The sequence below is a fragment of the Somniosus microcephalus genome, chromosome 22 (genome assembly GCF_052327205.1).
Source record: "Somniosus microcephalus isolate GS21.2 chromosome 22, FLI_Smic_1.0, whole genome shotgun sequence".
Classification (NCBI taxonomy): Eukaryota; Metazoa; Chordata; class Chondrichthyes; order Squaliformes; family Somniosidae; genus Somniosus; species Somniosus microcephalus.
This window is the reverse complement of record NC_141008.1, coordinates 42,640,932-42,668,914: the sequence shown is the minus strand read 5'-3', so window position 1 is coordinate 42,668,914 and position 27,983 is coordinate 42,640,932. Positions and strand designations below refer to the sequence as shown.

General features: G+C 40.0%; 1 protein-coding gene across 4 annotated transcripts in view; it reads right to left on the bottom strand.

The window, feature by feature from the left end:
- rabgef1 (RAB guanine nucleotide exchange factor (GEF) 1) overlaps positions 1 to 27,983 on the bottom strand; it is a 56,090-nt gene that overhangs the window by 12,864 nt on the left and 15,243 nt on the right. For 2 of the 4 annotated variants that reach the window (XM_085964519.1, XM_085964521.1), the window contains exons 2-9: positions 27,620 to 27,668; positions 26,442 to 26,624; positions 25,442 to 25,599; positions 20,299 to 20,319; positions 17,654 to 17,823; positions 8,145 to 8,232; positions 5,736 to 5,868; positions 2,660 to 2,751 (exon numbers count right to left, since the gene is read on the bottom strand). In XM_085964519.1, coding sequence (XP_085820645.1) covers positions 2,660 to 2,751; positions 5,736 to 5,868; positions 8,145 to 8,232; positions 17,654 to 17,823; positions 20,299 to 20,319; positions 25,442 to 25,599; positions 26,442 to 26,620 — 841 coding nt within the window. In that variant the 5' untranslated portion in view covers positions 26,621 to 26,624; positions 27,620 to 27,668. The remainder of the gene's footprint in view (positions 1 to 2,659; positions 2,752 to 5,735; positions 5,869 to 8,144; positions 8,233 to 17,653; positions 17,824 to 20,298; positions 20,320 to 25,441; positions 25,600 to 26,441; positions 26,625 to 27,619; positions 27,669 to 27,983) is intronic. The other 2 variants (XM_085964520.1, XM_085964522.1) reach the window with 2 other exon arrangements.

Below are 27,983 nucleotides of genomic sequence, written 5' to 3'. Positions count from 1 at the left end.
ATGAGCAACCCCCAATGCTATCATTACGAAGCCCTGAAATGCCAAGAGAGGACCATAAAGAAGAATACCCTCAGTCAACTAGTCCTAGGACTCAGTGAAGTAACTACTAACACTACTAACAATAACCAGCCCCAGGACAGTGACAGCGTAACACAAAGAATTCGACCCAACACAATCGTCGCTAAGCAAAAGGAAAAATATCTGTCATATTGGGCAGAAACAACAAAAACCCAAAGCAAACTCAATTGCTACTTGGCCCTAAACAGACAATACAACATGGCTGATTACCTGACCATGGTAAAGGATAGCAAACTGAGAAAAACCATGACAATGTACAGACTTAGTGAACATAGCCTGGCGATCGAAAAAGGTAGACACAGGCAGACCCGGCTACCAAGAGAGGACAGGATATGCTCTCACTGCAGTCAGGGAGTGGTGGAGACAGAGATGCACTTCCTCACAGCTTGTAGAAAATATCAGGGCATAAGGGAGAATTTCTACCCAAAATTCACAAAAATATGCCCGGAATTCAGAAATTTGAATGACGACCAAAAACTCCCATACCTACTAGGGGAAGAGAGAAATTGTGTAACCTTAGCGGCACACTATGTTACAGCTTGCCATAAACAGAGGGACAACCACTAAATATAAGAAAAGAGTATATACAAATTATATGAATGTATATTTATACACTCAGGGATATATCTGTTTATACACTGTATGGATAGATCTGTATTTTTGTGTACAAACATGAATCTTTTTCGATGCTTTGGCAACATAAGATGTACCTTGTCATGCCAATAAAGCGATTTGAATTTGAATTTGACTGTAGGGGGTAATCATAGATAACAGAGATAAACAAACCACCTTAGATTTGCAGACTTCGTGTCTGCAACTAAACAGACCACAAGGTTGTAGAACGACTTTTGGTAGCTAAAGGAGAGGAGTCAAACCTTTGAGTTCTGAAATACAGGATGCGACGTAACATGTGAAATGTGACCAAGTGATTTCTTGCCACTTTTGTAAACTTTTGAGTGAATGAACAATTTTGGGCTTTGATAAAGGCAGCTAACAGATAGCCACAGGATGTGCGAGTGTGAAGGTTTGACAGCTCAAACAATTTAGGTCGAACATTAAAAAGGAACATCTCAATCTCTGAATGATTGATTTACTGAAAAAGACAAGGAAACAAGACAAGGAAAACTGTATAAAAACCCAGTGACTAAAAATATTGGCACTGCAGTCAGGAGGAGGAGCCTGGCTGATCGTCTCAATTCGAAGAAATGCAGTTGAAAGGACGTGGCCTACAATCAACACTGGACTGATCATCTGCGGGTGGTTGTATGTATGATTTCTTGTAACATTATTGGTGTACTACTCAAATAGTGGCTGAATCGGTCTTAGGAACAATAAAAGGTTAAAGGCAGAACCCGTGTGTCTGGTGTAATTTCTCAAGTCTGAACTCTATAACCTGTTGGATGGGGCGAGGGGTAATTCCACACGTCCTACACAGTGGTTACTGACAGTCTCTCAGACTGCAGTGAGCATACAGCTGATCCTAATCCTGCCCCGATTCAATATGCACACATACAACCTTCCAGTAGGGTTACATAGATAGTGAGAAGGAGCAGGAACTGCTGATTTTACTCTCCTTAACTCACAGGTGCTGAAGCCAATGATAGCATCCCCACAGTTGCCTCAGCCGAGATCAGCATAGGCATAGCTGAAACCATAGCCCGAATCACCCTGCACTGCACAAGGTGCGGTCAGTCAGGCTCCCCAGTCGGGCACTTTCACCAGGCTCAATCTCTCTCCCGATCTCCATGGACTATGGTTTGGATTCTGGTTGTGTGAAGGTGACAACTCTGAACTAGGAACCTCGGTCAGAGCTGATCTGTACTTGGACTTCACATGTCAAAACCGGGCAGCACAGACCGACCTGAACCAAACAGAAAGATTGCACATTGGGCAGTAGGCTCAGTGTTTGGGGGGGCAGTTCTCTCAGAGCATATCCTAAACTCAACACCAACATATCTAAACCACCCTGAGCTCGGACTAGATAAAAGGAAAGTTTGCATAGAATTATAGAAATTATTACAGCGCAGGAGGAGACCATTGAGCCCCCGGTGCTGGAACTCTCTCCTGTAACCCCATAGCTGATGTTGCGGGCTGCAGGAGGCTCAAGAGAGGTACCCACGATTCTGAGAAACTCCCAGTCATTCCAGGGAGGGTTGAGAACCCTACATACAAGAATGGACAAAATTGGACAAGAGATCTTCTGGCATCGTAACAGCAGTGGACTGCTGCTACATAAATCAAGCCATATATAGGTTCAGGGAATTTTTGCTTATCTGTATACACAGGTTTCGACAATATTTGTACATTCATTTCACAGCACATGAAATTGTAAAACTGAAAGATTACAAGCTGGAAACAATTTCAAATGACATATGCAGAATTTTGATACTTATAAAAAGATTTTGCTCTAAGTAATTGCAGTAAAAACTAACAACCAAAAGAGCAAAACAGGAAATGTATCTCTTTATTTTGTAATAAGTTCAACTGTTTAATTTTCTATAGCAAGTTCAAATTATTTTGAAAAGACTTCAGCAAAATGGATTTGTTCCATATTAATTCATAATAAAAATCTAACACAAACCTGTAATTGCTTTTACAACTAATTCATAAACTTCAGGGATTTCTTCATTCACTGGAACACACAGCATTTCAAGAGTCACCCAGTGCAATGCCCTGGAGGTCAGAAAATAATAATATGGGGAAAAAATATTTTGTTAGCTTAGGATTGCTGAACCCCACATTTGTTAGGGCAGAAATGGCTAAAGAACTTTTAAATTCTGAACTTAACAAAACACTTAGGATTTTATTCATCTGCTAAAGCTACTCAATCCTGTCTACTTGACTCCAACTGGGCCACCTCTAAGATTGTGGTACTTCCAAACTTGTCTGTTGCTGGCAAACATTTTAAAGTATTTAAAAGAAATGGTGCAATCGCATTCTTAAGTCACTGTAAAGACAGTTCTGTCAAACATGGAGCCAAGTAGTCTCAATTATTGGTGAATCTCCACCAAAAGAAAACCCTTTTCTACTAGAAAGATATTGGGAAGACATCTGCAATAGAGGACAGCAAGGTGTTCCGAGGTGCAAAAACAGCAATGGAAATAACGAACTTTTAAGTTGCAATTTCTTTATTGCAGAGGTTTTCTGAACGTTATGTATTCAAAGTGAGACTTTCTACTTTTAGCACCCAGTATTGGCATCAAGCACTTCCAAATCAGGTACAACAGAGGCCAGGTGCAGAGCCAAGTTGCATCTACTCTACCCCAACAACATGCCTCAATTCTAACACCAGAAGCAGTTCATACACCACCTATGTGAATCTGACCTGTTTTCCACACCAACTCTACTTATAAATTTGAAAGATGCTTAACTTTATTGCAATGTATGTTAATTAAGGGCAGCTCTATGCTTTGAATTTAGACCATGCTAGCTTTTGCTTTTAGGGCATTAAAACATTACAGGCATCAGGCAAGATACTTTTGTCCCTTCAGTCTGTATTAAAAGAATGGAGTGTGCCACCCAGTGTCTCCCAACAAAAGAACAAGCATATTTGTATCATATTAAAAAAAAAGGGGAATTGGAGGTGGAGAATTTTTTTTTTTTTTTTTAAGTTTTAGATTAGAACACAAGGCCTTCAAGTCCGATTCAGCCATCACCTCTGCGCTTGCTGACCTACTGGGGCTCCTGGTCCCCCAATGCTTCATATTTAAAGTTCTCAGTCATGTTTAAATCCCTTCATGATCTCACCCCTCCTGATCTCTAACCTCAAGTCCTTCAGCCTCCCGAGCTCTGGCCTCTTGTGAATCGCCCCCCCTCCTTCGCCCCACTATTAGTGGCCATATCAGCTAACTAGGTCCCATGGTCTGAAATTTCCACCTCCAGTCCTTCTACCTCTCTTCTACCCACTTCTTTGACCAAGCTTTTGATCACCCCACGCTCCGTCACCTCCAGGTAGATTGTTATCTCAAACCTCTTGATGCTAGGATTTCTAAAAACACAATTTATCTGGACACCCTTATACCAGTCTATAAAAATATTAAATACTCTACTTCCACAAGTTAGATGTAAATAATAAATTTATTTAAAAATTCAGTATCTACGCAATTTTTTACTCGCGAATACTCCATAGCATTGTTCACAGGTCGTCTGGGATTTGGCACACAGTTGTGATACTTCGCTGCTAAAATGGCACTGTAACTTGTCCCCTTCCCTTTAATACTACTGCTTGAGAAGTAGAATAGGCACATCGAGGTCAAAAAGAGGCTAATTGCAGAGGAGAGTTTCTGTAGATTAGCAGCTGCTGATCAATCGCTAGTTCCTGTCCTCAAGGAGAAATCAGCTCATCAATGTCAGAAAAACCACGATGAAATGATTGGCCATTTTAAGCACTCAAAATAACGTGAACCTCCAAAGCCAGCTGGGTGGATGGGGAGTACAGAGGTAGTGTCTTGGCCCATTGCTTTCGTAAAGCAATCAAATTGATTGTTTTACTAAATGAGTTAACTTGATTATCTGTACAGCAGCAATCCAGTAAACAGCTTTAGACAGGGAAGATCCTGCCCGACCAAGCTCCTTGATTTCTCTGAGGAAGTAACAACCCAAGACGACTGTGGTAAACATTATGTATTTAGGCTTCCAAAGACATCAAATAAAGTTCCAGATGAAAGGTTACTGGCTGTGGGGATGTAGGGTAAGACTCAGGAATGGAAAAAAATTGAAGGAGGATAGAAAACAAGAGGTATGTTAGAGGAGTGTTATCAGGGTGGGAAAATACTGAGTGGAGCTCTTGGGATTGATATTGGGGCCTCTACTTTTTCTATGTTAGATCAATGACTTGGATTCAGGAACTCAATGCAATCTGGTCAATTTGCAAACAAAACCAAACTAGGAGGGACAGTGGAATCGAAGGAGGCAGGCCAGAAGAAGATGGCTGCCGTCCTTGCGGGCTCCGTGCGTACCAGGCAGCTAAGTGTCCTTTGCTGCTTGGTGTGCTCGGCTCGTTAAGAAAAAAGCATTTCACTGACTGGATTTCACTTGTTGTATTTGGTTATGTGACAAATAAAATTGAAATTGAGAAATACAGAATGAGAGAAACAAGATGAGTGGGTGGGATGAACAATGGTTGGAGGCAGTGCAGAGAATAGTCATGAGGCCGATTCCTAGTATCAGGGTTCTGACTTATGAGGAGATACTGGAAATACGGACTTTTCAGCTTGGAAAGGAGGCAGCCGAGTGGTGATTTTATCGAGGTATATAACATAGTAAAAGTTCATCTGGAATTTAACTTTAAATTATACTGTGGGAGTAGGGCAAGGGAACACAGGTTCAAAATACTAAATGTAATTTTAGGACTGATATCAGGAAGTACCTCTTCAGAGAGTGAGATCAACATTTGAAATGGATTTCAGAGCGGCGTGGTGGCAGCAAAAGTCCTATATTCATTTATGAAATAATTAAATGCAGCAATGGAGGGAAAAGAGTGTCATTTTGGATGGATGAATGAGTATGGGCAAATGGCCTGCCTCATCCATAATTATTCATGATTTTATGAACAGGATTATAACTGATTTAACTTTCTTTAAAGACCTTGGAAAAACCTTTTACGTGATGTCTAGCCTCACTTGATACTCAAGACCAACAAAAGTAAATATCCTCACCTGATTCTTTTCTGAATTGCAAGGTCTTTCTTCTCATCATCAGTTGTCTCTGGACAAAACACATTTTTGTACAGTCGTGTCATGATGTAGTTTTCAATCTGGTCCATTACCTTCTCTATCCGTTCAGAGGAACCTGAAATAGCAATTATTAGATAAGAAAAACTTATCTACAGGGCAAAGATGATTTTAGCAGAAAATATAACAGCAGAACCTAAATAGAGACCACTGACAGTATTAGAAAGCCAGATTTTTTAAATGCAAATGTTTTGCAAATGAACAGTAAAGCAGTACTGAACAAACTGAAAACGATCACTTTGCTTCTGAAGCTCAACAACTTATGAGGGAAACAATATTAACATACAGTCCTGTGATTCAAACTCTCAATCCTTCTAATTGGAAATCAAGCAACGACTTAAGTTAGCAAGCAATCATTCACAAGCATTACTTCTTACTTTCAAATAATGGCAGACAGGGTTGAGAGATATAATTTGATCTGTCGAGAGGGAAGAATGGGAAGAGGAGGAGGGGTCTTAGGTAAAGCCATGAACAACATTTTGCTTACCTAGTGTTGATTTTGTTTATCAAGTATTAGCAGAAATATTTAAATTTTTCTTAATAAATTATAATTTTTCCTCTCATTTTCTCTCCAAGGCATATTCCTGGCTGGGGCACAGTTCCACAAACACCTGTCATCCTTTACAGTCTCAGCCAAGTAGCTATTATTCACAAGTGAGCCTTGACAATGAGCATTAGCAGGCAACTTGGGCTGTGGTGGATGGAGATCACAGCTGCACACAATCCTGTCCTTACCCAGTTTCGCACACATGCCTTTCCAGCTGGGGGTCACTGGATACTGATTAGGAATGGGAGCACTGGGTGTTTACCCTCTATAACACAGGGGCACACAGAGACCATGTAGTGCTCTTATTCTTACTTCAGCTGCAATTAGCTAACTTAAAAGACAAAGGATCAAAGTTGGAACATTCCTGGTCTGTATAACTCAACTACTCACTGGATAAACTCCGAGTCATTGAGGATTGTTATTTCTTTCCCTTTGAATGGAACCATAACATGTTAAACAAATTCCTTTTTAATTCCTTAAAAACAGCAAGGAGAAAATAAATTTAAAAGGGGGTGCAGGAAGAGAGAGACCTGGGGGTGTATCATCTTTGAAGGTGACAAGTTGAGAAGGCTGTTCAAAAGTGATCCTTGGCTTTATTAATAGAGGAAGAGAGTACAAAAGCAAGGAAGTTATGCTGAATCTATATATTTTTTTAAAAACTGGTTCGGCCTCAGCTGGAGTATCGGGTGAATTTTAACCCCCAGAAACGGGTGGGTTTGGGTCGGGTGAGATGTTAACACTTTAAAAATCTCAAACCTGACCCCAACCCGCCCACTTCCAGGTTTAACGGAGGCGGCATAAAGGGCACGCAGCCAATCCACTCCCAGGAGGCAGGTTGGCCATTTAAATATTATGAGGTTGGCAGCCTCAGATTTAACCTGGCCGGCCGGGTCTGTGAACATATGTGAACAATTGCAAATGAACTCAGTAAATTGAGTATACAACTAAGATACTTGAATTTAAGCACCGCCTTACATGAGGAAAAGTACCAAGTAGTTCTACAGGTAATCAAACTGTAAAAAAAAAGCACATCTGGTTGTATTGTATGCATCTGGAAATGGAATTAGTTACATTTTATTGCTGCATTGTAGTGAATTAAACGTAATCTGCTTTTCAAAGTAATCATAGGACAACTTGCATGTTCCAGCAGAACATAAAAAAGATGAGATTATGCATTTATTTTTAGTACTAATTTAACACACATGCTCAACCTGCTTTCACAATACTCTATTGTGAAGACATGTGCATTGAATTAGTATAAAACTTTGGGCAGTTAGGATAAACATACTCCAATACAAAAACATTCATATATATATATAAAAATAAACTGTATGCCAGTATGTCGCTTATTACAGCAATTATTGACACATACCAATTTGGATTTTCGAACATTGTACTTGTGAGGGCCAAGCAAAGTCAAGTTCCTGTGTGATAGCACATGTTGTTCCTATACGAGCAACTGCAGACCCCATTTCCATCTTCAGGACACAAGCTTACTGAAAAATGAAATCTGCCCAAAAACAACCCTTACAAACCAACGAGCAGCCGAATCCCTGAGAGTGTGTTGGTAAGGTAAACTCAGATTACAACCAACCACTCAGAGAAGAAGTGAAATGAAAAATAAATTAATTATTATGGCAATGAGTAGACACGATGAAGGACTGAAATACCATACATTTCTATAGCCGGACAGAACTTCAAGACTTGAAATAAGTTTTAAAAAAAATCTATGGGTCGATATCATGTCATGGACTTCATTAAAAAACAATTTGTCCAGAGCAAGGTACCTTTAAAACTGGAGTGAGTTTGCAGTCGGTCAACCATGTTCTGATAGAAATCCTGGACACACTCAGACTGCTCCTCAATGCTCAATTCCTAAGAATGAAGACGATGGAATATAACAATTTCAGTTAAGTATTCATAGCAAGTGAAGAATCTATTTTGGATATCATCGTTGCAAAAATACCACAAATATACCAGTTAAAAAGGGAACTTGCATTTCTATAATGCTTTAAACGTAATAAACCATCCTGAAATGCTTCACAGAGGCAATAATAGACATCAAAGTGTAGAGAGAGGAGTTGGGAAGGTGACCAAAGGCATGTTCAGGGCTAAGTTCTGCGGAGCATTACCAAGATGATGGGGGTAATGAGAGTGTTTTTCAGAAAGGGTGAAGTCAAGACAGCTGAAGGCTGAAGCCGAAGGTGGAGTGGTGAGAGGGATCAGAGTCAGAGAGTGAAGGGTCTTTGTAGGATGTAGGACTGAACGAGGTTACAGAGGTAGGAAGAAATAAGGCCATGGAGGGGCTTGTAGACAGTTGGCGGCGGGCAAGGATTCTGAATCTATTGCACTGGCCAATTGTACCAGGAGGATACCAGGGATGATAGGCTTTAGTCTTGAGTAGAGGTTTTGATTAAGTAAATTGGTCAGCAAAGTTGTAACTAGAGGGCATAAATTTAATATCACCAAAAAGCAAAGGGAAAGATTAGAAGACATTTATTTTATGCAGAGTTCTCCTAGGACATGGAAAGCCCTACCAGAGACAGTGGTGGAAAGGGAAGTGGATAAATATTTGAAAAAGAAATAAATAAAGGAGGATGTGGAGAAAGGGCAGGCATTTGGGACTGAATAGATAGCTCTTTCAGACATCTGGCAAACACATGATGAGCCAAATGGCCTCCTATTGTGCTGTAAAATGCTATGATTCTATAGCCATTGTTGATATTTGTCAGCAAAAACAGCTTACAATGCTTTAGTGTGAGCACAGACTTTTAATTGGTGCTCTCTTCATATTTATTTGGCAAGGTTTTCAAGTTTTCCTGCAGTATTTTACACAGTATATTCTAAGAACATAAGAAATAGGAGCAGGAGTAGGCCAATCGGCCCCTTGAGCCTGCTCCGCCATTCAATAAGATCATGGCTGATCTGATCCTAACCGCCAATCCACTATCACAGAACCATCTCCTGAATCTAACAGAATTAGACACACGAAATAGGAGCAGGATCAGGCTACACGGCCCCTGGGCCCGCTCCGCTACCCACAGGGCCATGACCGATCCGAACCTAGACTCATGTCCAAATTCCTGCCCGCTCCCCATACCCTTTACTTCTAGGAAACTGTCTATTTCTGTTTTAAATTTATGTAATGATGTAGCTTCTACAGCTTTTTGGGGCAGCATATTCCATGGACCTACCACCCTGAGTGAAGTAGTTCCTCCTCATCTCAGTTTTGAAAGAGCAGCCCCTTATTCTAAGACTATGCCCCCTAGTTCTAGTTTCACCCATCATCGGGAACATCTTCCCCGCATCCACCCGATCCAACCCCTTCACAATCTTATATGTTTCAATAAGATCGCCTCTCATTCTTCTGAACTCCAATGAGTAGAGTCCCAATCTACTCAACCTCTCCTCATATGTCCATCCCCTCATCCCCGGGATTAACCGAGTGAACCTTCTTTGTATTGACTCGAGAGCAAGTATGTCTTTTCTTAAGTATGGACACCAAAACTGTATGCAGTATTCCAGGTGCGGTCTCACCAATACCTTGTACAACTGAAGCAATACCTCCCTATTTTTATATTCTATCCCCCTAGCAATGAAAGCCAACATTCCATTGGCCTTCTTAATCACTTGCTGCACCTGCATACTAACCTTTTGAGTTTCGTGCACCAGGACCCCCAGATCCCTTTGTACTTCAGTACTTTCCAGTTTCTTGCCATTAAGATAATAACTTGCTCTACGATTTTTCCTGCCAAAGTGCATAACCTCACACTTTCCAGTATTGTATTCCATCTGCCAAATCTCTGCCCACTTACTTAGCCTGTCTATGTCCCCTTGCAGGTTTTTTATGTCCTCCTCACTCACTACTTTCCCTCCCATCTTAGTATCATCTGCAAACTTTGATATGTTACACTCGGTCCCCTCCTCCAAATCGCTAATATAGATTGTAAAGAGTTGGGGACCCAGCACTGACCCCTGTGGAACACCACTAGTTACTGATTGCCAGTCCGAGAATGAACCATTTATCCCAACTCTCTGCCTTCTGTTAGATAGCCAATCCTCTATCCATGCCAGAATATTACCCCCAATCCCGTGATTTTTTATCTTAAGCAATAATCTTGTGTGGCACCTTGTCAAATGCCTTTTGGAAGTCTAAATACACTACGTCCACTGGTTCCCCTTTATCCACCCTATATGTTACTTCCTCAAAGAACTCCAGCAAATTTGTCAAACATGACTTCCCCTTCATAAAACCATGCTGACTTTGTCCTATTAAATTATGATTATCCAAATGTCCTGTTACTGTCTCCTTAATAATGGACTCCAATATTTTACCTACCACAGATGTTAGGCTAACCGGTCTATAGTTTCCAGCCTTCTGTCTACTGCCCTTTTTAAATAAGGGCGTTACATTAGCAGTTTTCCAGTCTGCCGGGACCTTTGCCGAGTCCAGGGAGTTTTGGAAAATTATTACCAATGCATCCACAATCCCTACCGCCACGTCCCTCAAGACCCTAGGATGTAAGCCATCAGGTCCAGGTGATTTATCCGCCTCGAGTCCCATTATTTTACCGAGTGCCACTTCCTTAGTGATTTTGATAGTGTTTAGCTCCTCCCCCCCTATAGCCCCCTGTTTGTCCAGTGTTGGGATATTCTTAGTGTCTTCTACTGTAAAGACTGATGTAAAATATTCATTCAGTGTTTTTGCCATCTCCATATTTCCCACCATTAATTTCCCGGTCTCATCCTCTAAGGGACCAACATTTACTTTAGCCACCCTTTTTCTTTTTATATAACTATAAAAACTCTTACTATCTGTTTTTATATTTTTTGCTAATTTACTTTCATAATCTATCTTCCCTTTCTTAATCAATCTTTTTGTTATTTTTTGCTGTCTTTTAAAGTTTTCCCAATCCTCTATCCTCCCACTAGATTTGGCTACCTTATATGCCCTTGTTTTTAGTCGAATACTATCCTTAATTTCTTTACTTAGCCACGGATGGCTGTCTTTTCTTCTCAGTGGAATATATATTTTTTGGAAGTTGTAAAATAACTCCTTAAATGTACACCACTGATCATGTATCGTCTTACCCTTTAATCTATTTTCCCAATCCACTCTACTCAATTCCGCTCTCATACCTTCATAGTCTCCTTTATTCAAGCTTAGCACGCTTGTTTGAGATCCAACCTTCTCACCCTCTAATTGAATATGGAATTCAACCATGTTATGGTCACTCATTCCAAGGGGATCCTTTATTAGGACATTTTTAATTAATCCTGTCTCGTTACACAGGATTAATTGAACTCAGACTGATCGAATTAACAGGCAGCTTTCAGGATCAGTCTTTGCTCAGTAATTACACCCTCACCTCCGGGCAGAAGATTGTGGGTTCACGTCCCACTCCACAGGCTCAAACACAGAAAAAACTCTCCCAATCCACTTACAACTGCACTTTCAGAATCCCAACTGTCTACCCTCCATTCACAACATTTCTGCAGTTACCGATTTGCTCAATTACACCCTCACCTCCACCTTTGATACCCGAGGCCCCATTAAAACCATTACTCTCCCTCTCTCACCCTGGCCATTGCCCCGTTACGGCCCTCATCGCCGCTCCCTTAAGTCCAAGGGACGCAGATTTGAATGGCTAAACCAGCTAATCCATTCACTGCTAGATCTGGCTGGACCACATAAAGCACGATCGGGAACCTGCTCTCATCTGCCAAATCTGCTCTATTCCAGGATCATTCTGGAATGCAAAAAGATAACCCCTGGCTTCTTTTTCTACTGCAAACTATCTTCTTAAAACCCCTCCCCCGACTCCTCCACCTTCACCTACAATAAGTGAGAGAAGTTCATGGACGTCTGTCACTAAGAAGACGACCATCCGATCAGCTGCCTCTGCCACTTCCCTCCCTTCCCCTTCCCTCCCTTCCCCACGCCCACTGGGCCAAACTTCCTCTAATGTTCCCCCCCACCCCACCCTAGCCCTGAACTTGCATCTCTAGTTTCTCTCCTATCTTCCCTCATGTTCTCTCAGAGGTCGTCTTATCCACGAGACCCAACTGCTGCTCCCTCGACCCTATTTCCACTAAAAATTGCTGACCACCCAACTTCCCTTCCTGGCTCCCATGTTAGCTGATATTAACAGTTCTCTCTCCTCAGGTACTGTCCCCCTCTCCTTCAAATCTGCTGTCATCACCCCTTTCCTCAAAACAACCACCCCTGACCTCCCCATCCGTGCAAACTACTGTCCCATCTCCAATCTCCCTTTCCTCACCAAAGTCCTTGAACGTGTTGTCGCCTCCCAAATCCGTGCCCATCTTTCCCGGAATTCCATGTTTGAATCCCTCCAATTAGGTCTCCACCCCTGCCACCATACTGAAACAGCTCTCAAAGTTGAAATGGCATCCTATGTGACTTTGACAATGACAAAAGTAAACTTCATCCTTCTTGACTTGTCTGCAGCCTTTGACATGGTTGACCACACCATCCTCCTCTAATGCCTCTCCACAGTCATCCAGCTGGGTGGGACTGCACTCATCCGGTTCGATTCTTATCTAGTCAAAGAATCACCTACAATGGCTTCTCTTCCCGCTTCTGGTTGGTAAAATGTTAGAGTCCATTATTAAGGAGACAGTAACGGGACATTTGGATAAACATAATTTAATAGGGCAAACTCAGCATGGTTTCATGAAGGGGAAGTCATGTTTAACAAATTTGCTTGAGTTTTTTGAGGAAGTAACATACAGGGTGGATAAAGGGGAACCAGTGGACGTAGTGTATTTAGACTTCCAAAAGGCATTTGACAAGGTGCCACACAAAAGATTATTGCTCAAGATAAAAAATCACGGGATTGGGGGTAATATTCTGGCGTGGGTGGAGGATTGGCTCTCTAACAGAAAGCAGAGAGTTGGGATAAATGGTTCGTTCTCAGATTGGCAACCAGTAACTAGTGGTGTTCCGCAGGGGTCAGTGCTGGGTCCCCAACTCTTTACAATCTATATTAACGATTTGGAGGAGGGGACCGAGTGTAACATATCAAAGTTTGCAGATGATACAAAGATGGGAGGGAAAGTAGTGAGTGAGGAGGACATAAAAAACCTGCAAAGGGACATAGACAGGCTAAGTAAGTGGGCAGAGATTTGGCAGATGGAATACAATACTGGAAAGTGTGAGGTTATGCACTTTGGCAGGAAAAATCATAGAGCAAGTTATTATCTTAATGGCAAGAAACTGGAAAGTACTGTAGTACAAAGGGATCTGGGGGTCCTGGTGCACGAAACTCAAAAAGTTAGTATGCAGGTGCAGCAAGTGATTAAGAAGGCCAATGGAATGTTGGCTTTTATTGCTAGGGGGTTGGAATATAAAAACAGGGAGGTATTGCTGCAGTTGTACAAGGTATTGGTGAGGCCGCACCTGGAATACTGCATACAGTTTTGGTGTCCATACTTAAGAAAAGACATACTTGCTCTCGAGTCAGTACAAAGAAGGTTCACTCGGTTAATCCCGGGGATGAGGGGGTGGTCATATGAGGAGAGGTTGAGTAGATTGGGACTCTACTCATTGGAGTTCAGAAGAATGAGAGGCGATCTTATTGAAACATATAAGATTGTGAAGGGGCTTGATCGGGTGGATGCGGTGAGGATGTTCCCAATGATGGGTGAAACTAGAACTAGGGGGCATAATCTTAAAATAAGGGGCTGCTCATTCAAAACTGAGATGAGGAGAAACTTCTTCACTCAGAGGGTGGTAGGTTTGTGGAATTTGCTGCCCCAGAAAGCTGTGGAAGCTACATCATTAAATAAATTTAAAACAGAAATAGATAGTTTCCTAGAAGTAAAAGGGAATAAAGGGTTACGGGGAGCGGGCAGGAAATTGGACATGAGTCTGGGTTCGGAATGGTCATGGCCCTGTGGGTAGTGGAGCGGGCCCAGGGGCCGTGTAGCCTTGTTCTGCTCCTACTGTGTTCTAATTCTGTTAGATTTCAGGAGATGGTTTTATTCCTGTTCCTGACTGGGGTGGAGATCGCCTTTACAGAAGGTAAGTACTGTAGAAAATATAGGGACAGAGTGATCTCCTGGAAGAATTTCGATCGCCTAGATGGGTCGGAGAGGAATTTCCCAGATTTTTTTCTCCCAAATTGGCCATTGGGTCTTTATCTGGTTTTTCGCCTCTCCCGGGAGATCACATGGGTTCGGGTGGATGCAGAGTGATAGAAGATTTGAGGTTAGGATCAGATCAGCCATGATCTTATTGAATGGTGGAGCAGGCTCGAGGGGCCGATTGGCCTACTCCTGCTCCTATTTCTTATGTTCTTATGTTCCACATCATTACCTCTGGTGTCTCCCAAGGATCTATCCTTGGCTCTCTTGTATTTCTCATCTACATGCTGCCCCTGGGTGACATCATCCGAAAACACTCAGTTTCCACACGTATGCTGACGACACCCAGCTCTACCTCACCACCACCTCTCTCGACCCCTCTACTGTCTCTAAATTGTCACACTGCTTGTCCGAAATCAAGTACTGGATGAGCAGAAATTTCCTCCAACTAAATATTGGGAAAACCAAAGCCATTGGGCTCGATTTTCCAAGCCCCGAGGAGGCGGGTTTGGAGGCAGGAGTGGTGGGAAAATTGCAGAATCGGGGGGGGGGGGGGGGGGGCAGGAACCCATCCCGCCTCCGTGCCAATGTCCCAGGAGGCGGGTACCCAACCTGTGCTGGGAGCCGCCTCCCCGAGGCGGGAAGGGGATTAGTGCCAATTAACTGCCCGTTAACAGGTAGTTAACAGGCAGCTTTTTGCCTAATCCCTATTTTTAGCCCTGAAGTGTGGGCTGTCCGACGGCTCTGAACCACGCCAAGTTAGCGAGGCGGACCATCGTTCTGCAGAGGTTGGAGGGGTCGAGATGTCTGTTGTGCAGGTGAGTGATGGGTGCATGTGCGCAGAGGTAAGTGTAAAGTGTTTTAATAAGTTTTACTTACCTTTACTTCTTCCTGTGGGCTTCCTTCCTTCAGGTCTCGAGTCCCTCAGCTCACCGGCACAGAAAGCAGAATGGCCGCTGAACTGTCAAAAGCTGCAGCCTCTGCTTTCTGGTCTGGAGAGCTCTCTAACTGAGTAGAAGGACTCAAGTTAGAAGACAGATTGTCAGTGTTTGACAGCTTCACAGAGCACAGATGATTTTTCATCGGTCAAAAGCTCGACAGATGAAATGTCAATCGCTGACGTCACCAGTAACCAGGTGTCCCTTAATTGGCCTGGTCAATCAAGGGAAAGTAGCGTGGGTTGGCCACAAGTCGATGGAGGCGGGACTACAACCCAAAAAGTGGGAGTCCTGCCTCCAAAAGCTCCCCATTGACAAAAATCGAGCCCATTGTCTTCAGTCCTCACCACAAACTCGGTTTCCTAGCTCCAACTCCATCTCTCCTGGCAACTGTCTAAGGCTGTACCAGACTATTCGTAACCTTGGAGTCATATTTGACCCAAAGATGAACTTCTGACCGCATATGCGCGTCATCTACGAAGACTACCTATTTCTACCTCTGGAACATCAGCCAACTCCACCCCGCCTCAGCTCATCTGCTGCTGAAACCCTCATCCATGCCTTTGTTAACTCTAGAGTTGACTATTCCAACGCACTTCTGACCGGCCTTCCACTTTCTACCCTCCGTAAACTTTAGGTCATCCAAAACTTTGCTGCCTGTGTCCAAACTTGCACCAAGTCCCATTCACTCATCATCCCTGGGCTCGCTGACCTACATTGGCTCCCAGTTAAGGAATGCCTCTGTTTTAAAATTCTCATCCTAGGTTTCAAATCCCTCCATGGCCTCGCCCCTCCCTATCTCTATAATCTCCTCCAGCCCTACAACCCTCCGAGATATCTGCGCTCCTCTAATTCTGGTCTCTTGAGCATCCTGATTTTAATCGCTCAACCATTGGGGGCCATGGCTTCAGCTGCCTAGGCCCCAAGCTCTGAAATTCCCTCCCTAAACGTCTCCGCTGCTCTTTCCTCCTTTAAGACACCCCTTAAAACCTACCTCTTTTCTGCCCTAATATCTCATGTGGTTCGGTGTCAAATTTTGTTTGATAACGCTCCTGTGAAGCGCCTTGGGACGTTTTACTACGTTAAAGGTGCTATATAAATACAAGTTGTTGTGACTGCACTTCAAAAGTACTTCATTGATTGTAAAGCGCTTTGGCATGTCCTGAAAGGCACTATATAAATGCAAGTCCTTCCTTTTTCTTTCAATCCTATTCCTTTTTAATGTTTAGATTTCCAATGCTCTAGTCATGTGTAAAAATTGTAAACCTTCATTACAAATCACCAAATATAAAATATTAGAGAATATTAATCATGGAGCTTTTATAGATCCCAATTACAATCACTGAAGGCAGCAATTCTACTGAGACTAAACTGACCTCTATCTTCTTAAAACCATAGTAGTATGCATTGATTGTCAATTTTGAACACATTTATCTACAACCTTAATAAGACCTCATTTAGAGTACTCTATGCAGTACTGGGCTCCGCGTTATAGGAAGGATATTTAGGGTTTAGAGAGGGCACAATAAAGATTCACTAGGATGTTGTCTGGTATGAGGAAGTTTACTTAAGAAAAGCTAGGTCTTTTTTCATTAGAACACAGATTACAGAGCAATATGATAGAAGTGTTTAATTATGAAAGGATGGGACAGGGTAGATAAAAGCAGACTGTTTCCAGTAATGGAGGGGTCAAGAATAACTTCCTGGCAGTCTGCTATTTTTGAGATTAAATGCAAGGTTTAGAACAGAAAGTAGGACAATCTTCTTTACACAGTGTTACGAGGCTGTGGAATTCACTTGAAGGGTTAGTGATGGGGGCAGAAAGTATGTTAACATTCAAGATTAAATTGAATAGGTGGATGAAAGAAAAATGGTTGCAGGGATATGAGAACAGTGTGGGTAAATGTGGTTAGGACTATTTGCTTGTGTGGAAGGTATATGCCAACATGGACTGACTGAGTCAAATCGCCTGTTTCAGGGTTGTAACTTCTTTACATTTGTATAAATACAATTATATAGGTGAGAAAGCTTGCTTTGTAAAATCTTATTAAACTTAAACTTTATGGGTCCTATTACAGTTAAAAATCTATGAGCATTTTAAAAATGTCAATGATCATAATATTTCAGTTAGCTCTTGAGATCAGATTATGTGCAGTTCGAATATCAGTAGAGATTAGATAGATATTATTGATGTTCATTTTTATCTCCGACTACAAAGGTCTTAACTGAAACAAACTCCTTTCAAATCTTACCTTTTTATGCTGCATAGACTCAATAAATCCTCTGCATTGTTTTAGTATATCTTGACCAGGCCTGCGAAAGCTCTTGAGGAAATCAATAAAATCCTTCGAAGCTCGTTCTGTTTCTAGGCTGGCCTGCCTATTTATAGATGGACTTGAGGCTTTGACTTCCTGGCTGTCTGCTATTTTTGATAAAATTGTAGAAATGAGAAACCCAGTGTTCAAAGACCTTTGTGCCAACTGTTTGTTTCACTTAATATTTAGTTTGTCTGATGGCACAATGTAATCTTGTTACAGCATACTGCATTTGGAATATAAAATATACTGCAATAGCTGCAATGTTACCTCAGGGATCTAGTGCGGAGGAATCCACCCCATTTATACCATGGATGGATTTTATTTTATCTTTACACTTTGTAATTTTATTTCTGGCTACTTACTGTAACTTTCATAATGGCTATGAAAGGTATGTACAACAAGAACAAAACCAAACCACTGGCCTTCACAAATGACTGAGCAGCTCTGCCCATCACTGAGCAGAAAGCAGTCTCTGTCTCCAGCAATTATTGCCGGAGGCACTAAACACGAGCACTTCTTTATGTTAGTCTCAGACACTCCAGAAGTCGTACCACCTTCTTCCTTGCTTCTGTGCTGCCACAGAAATCACAACAAACACCTAAAGTAAATGTATCATAAGGAGCTCTACATGTAGCACAGTGCTTAAAGCAGGAGTCAATGTAGTTTCCAATACTTAAAATTTGGATTTTAAAAAAAATTGCAATATTTGTTAATACTGCTTGCCTATTGATGTTTTTAACAGACTAACATGTTAATAGGACATTCCCATCAGGTACTTTAACTGACATGGTTTAAAATAAACAGATTAATGCCAATATAAAATAGTAGACATAAGAATGTCGTATGAATGCATTGTGTTCTTCCACTAGTATCACCAACCACAATTTCTACCCTCATTTTTGCAGCTGAAAAATATAATGCAATACCAATAACCATTTCAAATTATGATTGTTTAAATCATGTTAATTATATTTCTTATATAAAAAAGTGTTCATAAAACATTCCATACTGAGTATTTAACATGTTTAATTCAAGAATTCGAAGTTGAGCTTTTAGCACAAAATATGAAGCATGAAACAAGGGGAATAAAGCACTACTAAATGGCCTTTAGACTACAGAAAAATTACTACAATAATGGAAATTACCACTAAAAACTAAAGACAGAGCTCAGAACTGTTACTAATTTAAATTTCAGAAGTTAAATAAAATAGCCATCAAGTTAGCTCCAAGAAACCCAAGAGACAACATTTTTTTTTAAAGCATAGATTTCAAATTGTATCAGCATTTGAAATTCTTATGAGGTATATAGTAACAGTAAAACAAAGTAATTTTTATTGAACACTATGAAATGTAGGAAAGATAAGGAACCAAAGTGTAATTTTAACCGCCCACTTTAGTAAAGCGTCCATTTTAAAACTAAACTTTTCAAATACTAATTGTACTGTATATCTCAACATTCAGAAAAAGCTTAGCTACAACAATTAAATTTAGTTTTACAGGAGCTGTGATTTTTTTTAAAACTGCATTTTCATTATTTTATAGATATTTTTAAAAACTTATTCGTGGTTCCTATTGAAAAAAAAAGACTGCCCTCTAGCATGAATTACAAGAGCCTTAAAATAAAATTTAACTTTCATTATTTTGAAGTTAAGCATTTTAGGCACAAATTAGTGTTTACAAACTTGAAAAACAAGCAGAAAGTAATGTAAAAAATTAAAGTTACAGGAAACTTTGTGATATCCGGCACTGACGGGACCGGTGTGTTGCCGATATATCAAAACTGCCAGACATACAAAGTTAATGTTGAAGCATACGGAGGTTTTCATCGCCGTATCTGACAACAAACACTGTTGCTTAGTAACAGCTTCTAAAGAGTCGGCTGCAGCTGCAAGCGTCTGTAGCTGAAGCTGTTGCTATAGCTACAGACCTTGCAGTGGCTGACTGGGGGGAAAAAAAGAACGAGATCTAAAAAAACTTACAGAAAACGGCTCCCGATTTTTGCCGTTAGATCGAGTATTCCGGACATACAATCTCCGGATAAACCAAAGTTTCTTGTATTTAGTATTACCAGAGAGTGACAGATACATTTGTTTTGTGATCAAAGGCCGATCACAAACTTGTGATGTGCCCAAGAGTTGGAAATATTTTAGTGAGCCATGTAGTTATACCACAACCTATTGCACGTTTGCATAGGTAAGCAATTTATGAAATGTTAGATATTCATTTTTTTGTTTTATGGGAAGAAAATATTGGCTGGATAATTAGATAATGCAGGCATCTCATGCCGATACCCTTTTCTCCCACTGAAAATTGCAGGAGGGTGTACATGTATAGAAGACATCTTACCCTAGTTAAGATGCAGTCCTTTCACATTTCGATTGTAAATCGAAATTTGTTCTGGGAGATATTACAATTGTGCTAGTTAATGAAGAACTCCTCATTTCATAGATTGTAGCTATATATTGAATCAAGAAAATTAGTGTTTACCTTTTTCTGAATGCAACACAAAAACTCAAACAGATTAGTTATGCAAGTTCTGTAACAATTTTGAGCCCAATGATAAATTGGTTAGTACCCACCTCGCAATTTGCCAGCAAACACTGTAGTGAAATGAGGGGCAAAAGATCACCAAATGAACACAAAGCACAATGAAAACAGGCACATCCCCCCCCCCCCCCCCCCCACCAAAAGTACATGCATATGTAAAACAAGTGAGAAAGTGATTTTATATATGATTTAAAAGTGTCACTTTTACTTTACACCAAGATGAAAGTAGTTTTGCACAAATGTAGTGTTTAAAATCATGGTTTTAGTTATAGTAACAATTAGCCAATATTATAATCTCTAATTTAAGTGGTATTTGTAGGCTTCAAAATGAAGTTTCATATATTTATCACTTATATATACACTATCTCCCCAAGTCAATAGGGCCTAAACACACTGCATGCATCACTGATATTTTCCACACCAAGCATCCTATGGTCTCCCTGATTGACACTAAGACAATTCAGAACTATGACCCATGCTCACTAGAAACTGGATTCACTCTGCCCAACCTCATTTTACACATAACCCTTATAGCCAGCAGTCAGAGGAGACTTGCACTGCATCAGTCTGGGCTGGATTCAGATCACGGAGGTAATTGCACCATTCAATTACCGGAGTTCATAAAAATTACATTTTAGCCTCAAAAATTATTGGCAAAAAGTATAATAGATATTTTGTTATATAACCTTTAGGTTATATTTACATAAGATTTTCTCCTGAAAGGTTGGTGGCTAACTTCTTCTACCTATAAGGTTTGTAGAATGGAAAGCAATGAACATTGGTAAGACCTCAACTCAAATCTGTAATTTCAATAATTCTCAACATGTTTTACTGAAAACTATTATCACGTTGAAAATAAGGCTCCCCCATTGGGCTAGGGGGTAAAAGCACGGTCCTGATGTATTAATAAACATAAGTAGTTGGTAGAAATGTGTCTGTGACCAACTTGGGGTGTTGGGTGCACCCTATAAATAACCTTTTGCCTTGTTGAATAGAAAGTTCTTAAGTTAAATATTTAGTAATAAGTCTCTATTCTGTCATCACACTTTGCAGAAAGTGATTGGATGTTTATATTTATCTATATTAAAATATTGTATCGAGTATTATACACCAGAGTGTTTGTAATACATTAGTAAGTATATAATATTGCTGGTTATGTCATGGTTAGCATGGACCAATATGCACAAGAACATAAGTGGACCATTTTTTGTTTTTTGGGGGTAGAGTGCAAAGAGCATCTAACTGTACTACATTTGACCTGGGAGTGCAAGATACTAATGCACTCCCAGCACTAGCATGCCTCACCTTGATATAGTTACTGATACTCCTTTCTGTATCTCTTTTCTACCTTCTTTCCTCTGTCTTTTAGTGATGCCATGAGAGATGAACTAAATCAAATTGTATAGTTTGCTGTAAAGAATAAACTCATCTTTCCCCCCCCCCCCCAGTACATATTGTCTATTAATACTCCATTGAACATAGATTTCCATAAACAAACAGAGCCCACTTCTACTATGTGCCAAATGGCCTCCTTCTGTGCCATAAATTTCTATGATTCTATGATTTCCAGAAGCTTTCTTGTGCTCATGAAGTTGAGCCTTCAATTCTTACCAGTCTGCATTGAACTTCTGAATGCAAGCTGTTAATCAGTTAGAAACAGTAAGAATTCTAAGTGATTCTTGCAGCACTCCACTCAGCACTTTATCCCTACCCTGAAACCCGAAACTTTTCTCCCAAATATTGCCAGTTAGTGAATTCTAATCAGTTTACCTCATCCCAGCCATACCAAAAAATGGTCAAAGCTCATTCACCTCTGCAGCACTTGCAAGCTATTTATTCCCCACCCCACCTACTCCACGTGAAATATCAGCAGCAACTCACTGTTGCTACTGACATTTCGGTTTATGTAATTGGTGTGGCAGTGGGGAGAGGGGGGGGGGGGGGGAAGATTAAAACCGGCTTGGATAAGTGAAAATTCAATTAGTTCCTACAAAAAAAGTGCCTCAATGAGCTGGACAAATATTTTGTAGATTTTAAATGCAATTAAGCTGCTGTTTATTTCAGCTGTGCTTTTTGCACAGTCTAAAATTGAATTTTAAATGTTGTCATTGTTGATGGTTGAAGAGAGTTGCAGGAATGCTTTTACCTTGATTACATTTTTTCCCATTTTAGGAGCAAATGTGTCAAATTCTCATGAGAATATTTACAGTACAAAAAGTGCTCACCATTGTTACAGGTTGGATTATATATTTTTTCTAAATTCAGAATATACTTTGAAGGATTTGATTAACTATATTATAAGGCAATCATTTTAGTCATCTCGGTATCATTATTCAGAAAGAACTCCTCTGAATAGGCTACTATGTATCCCATAAGCAATAGAGAGAAATTTAGGGTGGAGGAAGCGAATATATACATACATTTTATATAAAAATATATGTTTTAAAATAAAGAGCAGGGGTTAAATTTTTAGTAGCCATAGTTGTTAATGTAAAAAGCGCACAAAAAAACTCACCTGCAGTAATTAAGAGTAATTAGAAAGCAAAATAGTTTACTCTGAGCTTCTGCTTTGCTTGTAAAGTACTTTGCTCCATGGGCATGTGCATAGGTTTCAGGGGAGAAAAAAAAAATCTTGAAAAATTTCAATTTATTCCAATTCAAAAATTCAATGATACTTCACATTTCTGATTCACTACCCTGTAACAGGCTTACCAAACAAAGATCTGGCAATTTCATTAACATCTTCAGCAGGTGAAGATTTTGTGCCAATCTATCAGTGGGCAGATCTGGCATTATTAAGGGCATAGCACATTTGTGCACTAAAGGTCTGCCACCAAGTGGCAGAATTTCAAAACACAAGTTCCTGATTATGGAGGGAAGGCACTTCTCCAAAGGGAGGAGGGACAACCCATCGTGTTGTCTCAATACACTGGTTACAGATTCAGCAAACGGTGCTTGCTGCAGAACAGAAACTTTTGTGTGGGGGGGGGGGGGGAAAAGGGAGAAATGGGTGGGAACAGACACTGCATTGCTTAATACTGACAGCAATTATAATAACACTGTGTAGACATCAAATTTGGTCCCAAGTAACTTTAAAAGTTATACTTTAATGTTTGGATACAGGAATTTATAGAAACCACCGTATAATTGTTATAATGCAGACAGCATTTTAACTCATAATAGTTGAAGAAATAAAAATGAAACTGGACTTTTGAAACATTGAAATTATTTTTCACATACCAGAATTTGAATTAATTAGATCTTTCCTTACAAAAATGGGAAGTTAATTATAAAATAAAAATGTTTTGATTTCAATAAAAATGCCAAATTGATTGCTCAACAACTATGGGCAGTAAAAGTAACCCCAGTTACCCAAGTGTAGGTAACTCACGATACCAGTCAGTACAGGCAGACAGCTTAGTGGCTGTGCTGCATTACCTTCAGTAGGAGAAGCCAGTTCCCATGGTGGAGTAAAAATCTCCTTCAAATCCCTAAGAATGTTACCCGCATTGCACTCCCTCCCACCTATTCCATGCTTATGAGCTTTGTCTTGATTCACTAAATGCAGAAGCAAAAAAAAATGGAAGCAAGAAACAAGTAGGAGAACAGCATGAATGGAAAAAAGAAAAATCACAACAGAAGGCATGTCATTATTCAGACCATGATCATACAATACAAGATACTGAATGAAAATTAGATACCATCAGCCACCCTCATGCTGAGTCAAGTGACAAGAAACACTAAAGAGTATGAAATGAAGTAATGGATTTCTTTTCCTCTTTGTTTATGCTGTATTTTATTATACCTTTAGAAACAGCTTCCATCACACGTCTATGCATGGGTTAGGGAAAAGTGTAACATTGCAAGTTGGTGGTCGGAGATGCATGTAACTTCAATATAAATATCAGACTCCTAAATTACAATGGCCGGGAAATTCCTCGGAGCTGCTCCCACTCCACCAGAGTTACTTTGCCGGAGGTGCGATAAAAAGCCTAGTTACATACGTAAACTGAGTTTCTGCCGCACTTCCAGCAAAGTAGCGCCAGGGGAGTGGGAGCAGCTTCCAGGAATATGCCAGCCAATTGTTTTACATTTTAAATTCATTTTCACCAGTTTTTAAAAATTGAATTAAGATACAAGAAAATAGGAAATCCACTGAAAGAAAAGGCAACGTGCATTTTAAGAAATAAAATTGTTCACATTTTTGGACTACCAATGTGAATCGCGTACTTCTAAATCTAAATGCAAATTGTGGTTTGATCCAAATAGTTCAACAGCTGCTTTATGTAGCAATCTTGTTGGTGGGGACCATAGACAAAGCAAAATAATTGCAGGTGCTGGAAATCTGAAACGAAAACAAAATGCTGGACACACTCACCAGATAAAAGATAAGGAAATGTTTGGTATTACTGTCAGAATGGTTTTCAAAGCAGGCATGTGTGTAGAATTAAAGTGTGTTCAAATAAAAACCTCAAAATAGAATCAATGTTAAGGTAAAATATTTATTGTAAATGGATGATGTAAAGAAAGAACCAGTTTTTAATTACATAGAATCCAGATCAAGATGGATTAATCTTAAAATTAATCTAAGCCATTTTTGGGGGGGGGGGGGGGGGGGGGAGAAATCAAGACCACTTTTTCACACAAAGGGTAGTGGAAATCTGGAACTTGCTCCTCCAAGAGGATGCTGGCTCAATTAAAATTTAAGACCGAGATGGATGGAGTTTTGTTAGGCAAGGGTACCAAGGGATATGGAACAAATGTTGGTAAATGGAGTTGAGGTACAGATCAGCCATTATCGAATTGAATGACTCGAGGGGCTGAATGGACTACTCTTCCTATGACATTAAACATCGATGAGCTGGGGAGTAAACATTGTTTTCCTACAAATCAATGGTCAATTCTCATTCTCACTGAATCGGAGTAGTTTCTCTTACTGTTCTCATCCATATGACGACCTCATATTTTCTTCACACAGAATCCTGCCTATCACACCAACACAATAATTACTTTTTTGTTTTAAAATCTGCACTGCACAGGAGCTTTATAGCAGTACTTGAGATCAGGAATAATTGCAAACTCAAGGCTAAAATGTTGAACACATCTGTTCTCTGAAAAGTAGAAAATCGAAAATCATTCCGTTCGGTTCAGCTAAAACATTTCCACGGTATTTACCTTTCTTTGGTGCAGCCCGGGATGATGGGCTGAAGAACTTTTTGACAGTCTGGACTTTTCTTTTTGTCTCATTTGTTTTTTTCTCCTCAAATTTAGAAAAAGTGAGTGACGGAGCCCCTTGACTGCTAGCATAAGCAGCTTCTTCTTCACGCTGTAAACTGTGGATGAAAAATATAGTTTCACATTAGTACACAAAACAGAAACAAATATTCAGTGCATACTGCAGAGGGCCTGTTATCTTATGTGGTAAACTAACCTGCTTAGGTAGATGTTACCGGCATTAATTCTTTTCTAGCTTTTCAACATATTGCTGAACTGGTGAAATAATTAATCAGAAAGTTCCACTTCAATTCAATAAAAAGGATGCTTAGATTAGTCACGTTAGAAAAAAATGTTATGTTCAGGAATTGCATGAGAAGGGTGCCGGCAATTGAGAAGGAGAGACACAGATTAAAATAAATGCTAAAATGACAGACAGGTGAAAGCAATATCAAAGAAACAGCTGCATGGATTGAATGGGAACATTGGTACAGGTGCAAAACGTACTGAATAAATTAAACCTCGCCAATATAATGCTCAAGAATTTTTGTTCTGGTGCCCAAAATTTTATCATCATGTTGCGCTTCACACAATGTGAAATGCATTTCATCCACTTAACTCCTTTTTGTTCTGCATTTGTATTATCATCCATAAAACCCAGGACAAACCAGGTTGTGGACCCAGGACTCACTTGTTCTGTATGGCCCAATACATTACATTTTGTATATAGTGACAAAGACATTTTTTTTTTTTTTTGGAGCGGAGGGGCACTGAGGAGTTGTGCAGCTTAAGGGGTGATTTTCTTTTTAAAAATGAAAATTATGGATGAGAAAAAAATCATCTTTGTCGGGCAGAATAGGATGCCTTGCTTGACTAAAAAGGATTTTTATATATTGATAGTCTTAAAATATGTAAAGGATATTCCCAATGAAGCATGAAATAATTAAATCATGAGCATTACCGTTCTGCAAGCTCCCAGTCTTCCTGAATCTGTCGCTGTCTGGCTTTGCTGTACTCTTCTCTCCAGCACTTGGAACAAAACCCTTGCCAAGCAGGATTTCCATAGTAACCACAGCCCTTCTTACACAGCAGTTCTGACTGGTCCACATGGATTCCTCTACGCTCCGATTTCAAGCTCATCTTTCTATTGGGAGACAAAAGGTTACAGTAAAGTTAAAACTGTGCCCCAAAGCCTGAAAGGTGATCCAGTCGTGCATAAAACAGCTACATAAATCTGATAGAAGCCATTAAATAATTTATTCAAATGCCTTTAATGTTAAATTAATAATCTGTAATGTTGACACTTTAAAAAATAATTTAATATGGTTTATTAGACAGGATATGGTCATTCTTCCTAGAAAATTAGTTTAATTTGTTCAGATAAAACTAGAGCTCATCATTGACTTAACTTTTTCTCCTCTTAGCTTTATTAGGAACAAAATTATATTACATTCAGGGTACAGCTATCAAAATGAACATCTTAGTGCTTTAATGAAAACTTTTTAAAAAATTAACATTTTAATATTCTTATGCTAGCTGCCTCACATCTACGACTTTCAGACATTATAAAAGATCAAAATTGAAACCTTCACAATGCTATTAAGATTTTATTATGCTGCTCAAGCAGTGCAAGCTGGCAACATCAAATTAACTTTAATAACAGGATCTTCCCCAACATTGATAACATAAAGTTAATCCAACAGGCCATCTGGATTAGTTTAAATTCCCAAAAATACTTTAAAATGGTCACTCTGTATCAGATGCAGTTATACTGGTGGGGCAGTATAAAAGTTCATGGAGGTAGATAAATCCAATTTGCTCAGGGATGAGACATGATCAGAAACTTTTAAGTTAACTACCACCCAGGGGATGTTGAGAGCCAGAGGCAACGTATCCTAATCTATTCCCTTCTGAATCAGAAGAATTCACTGAATCAGGAAGATTCTCAGGACCTGTAAATATGCCAACCAAAATCTACTGAAGCAGAATGCTTGCAGTACTGATGATAACCGTTCCATTTGAGCATTAGTTATCTTGGTTCAAATGATCCTTTCACAACTGAAGCTGAAGCCAGATTTCGACAGTTAGACACACACACACACACACACAAAAGACCATCAGGCCCATTGATGCACTCACCCTCTCCAACCTGTACACCGCCCTCCCTAATTGCAAGTAATGCCAACACCTAGAGGCAACAAAACAAAACAAAAAACTAGTCAATTTCAGGAAAGCTCTGGGAAATGTCTTCCCAATTAAATAAGGTAATCAAGCAGGAGATGGTGTTTACCCATGACACAAAACTAAGCAAACTTTAGGAACCCATACACCAAGTACATACCAATGTCTTCTTCCTTCAGGAACTGATCAAGTCCCTGGTTAAAGGGCTGTAGCATCCATACTTGCCACATCCATCAACAACATGCGCCAGAGAGCAACAACTTTATCAGAAAATAAATATTTTCCACCATCTAAGCTGACTTTGTCTACATATTTATTAGGC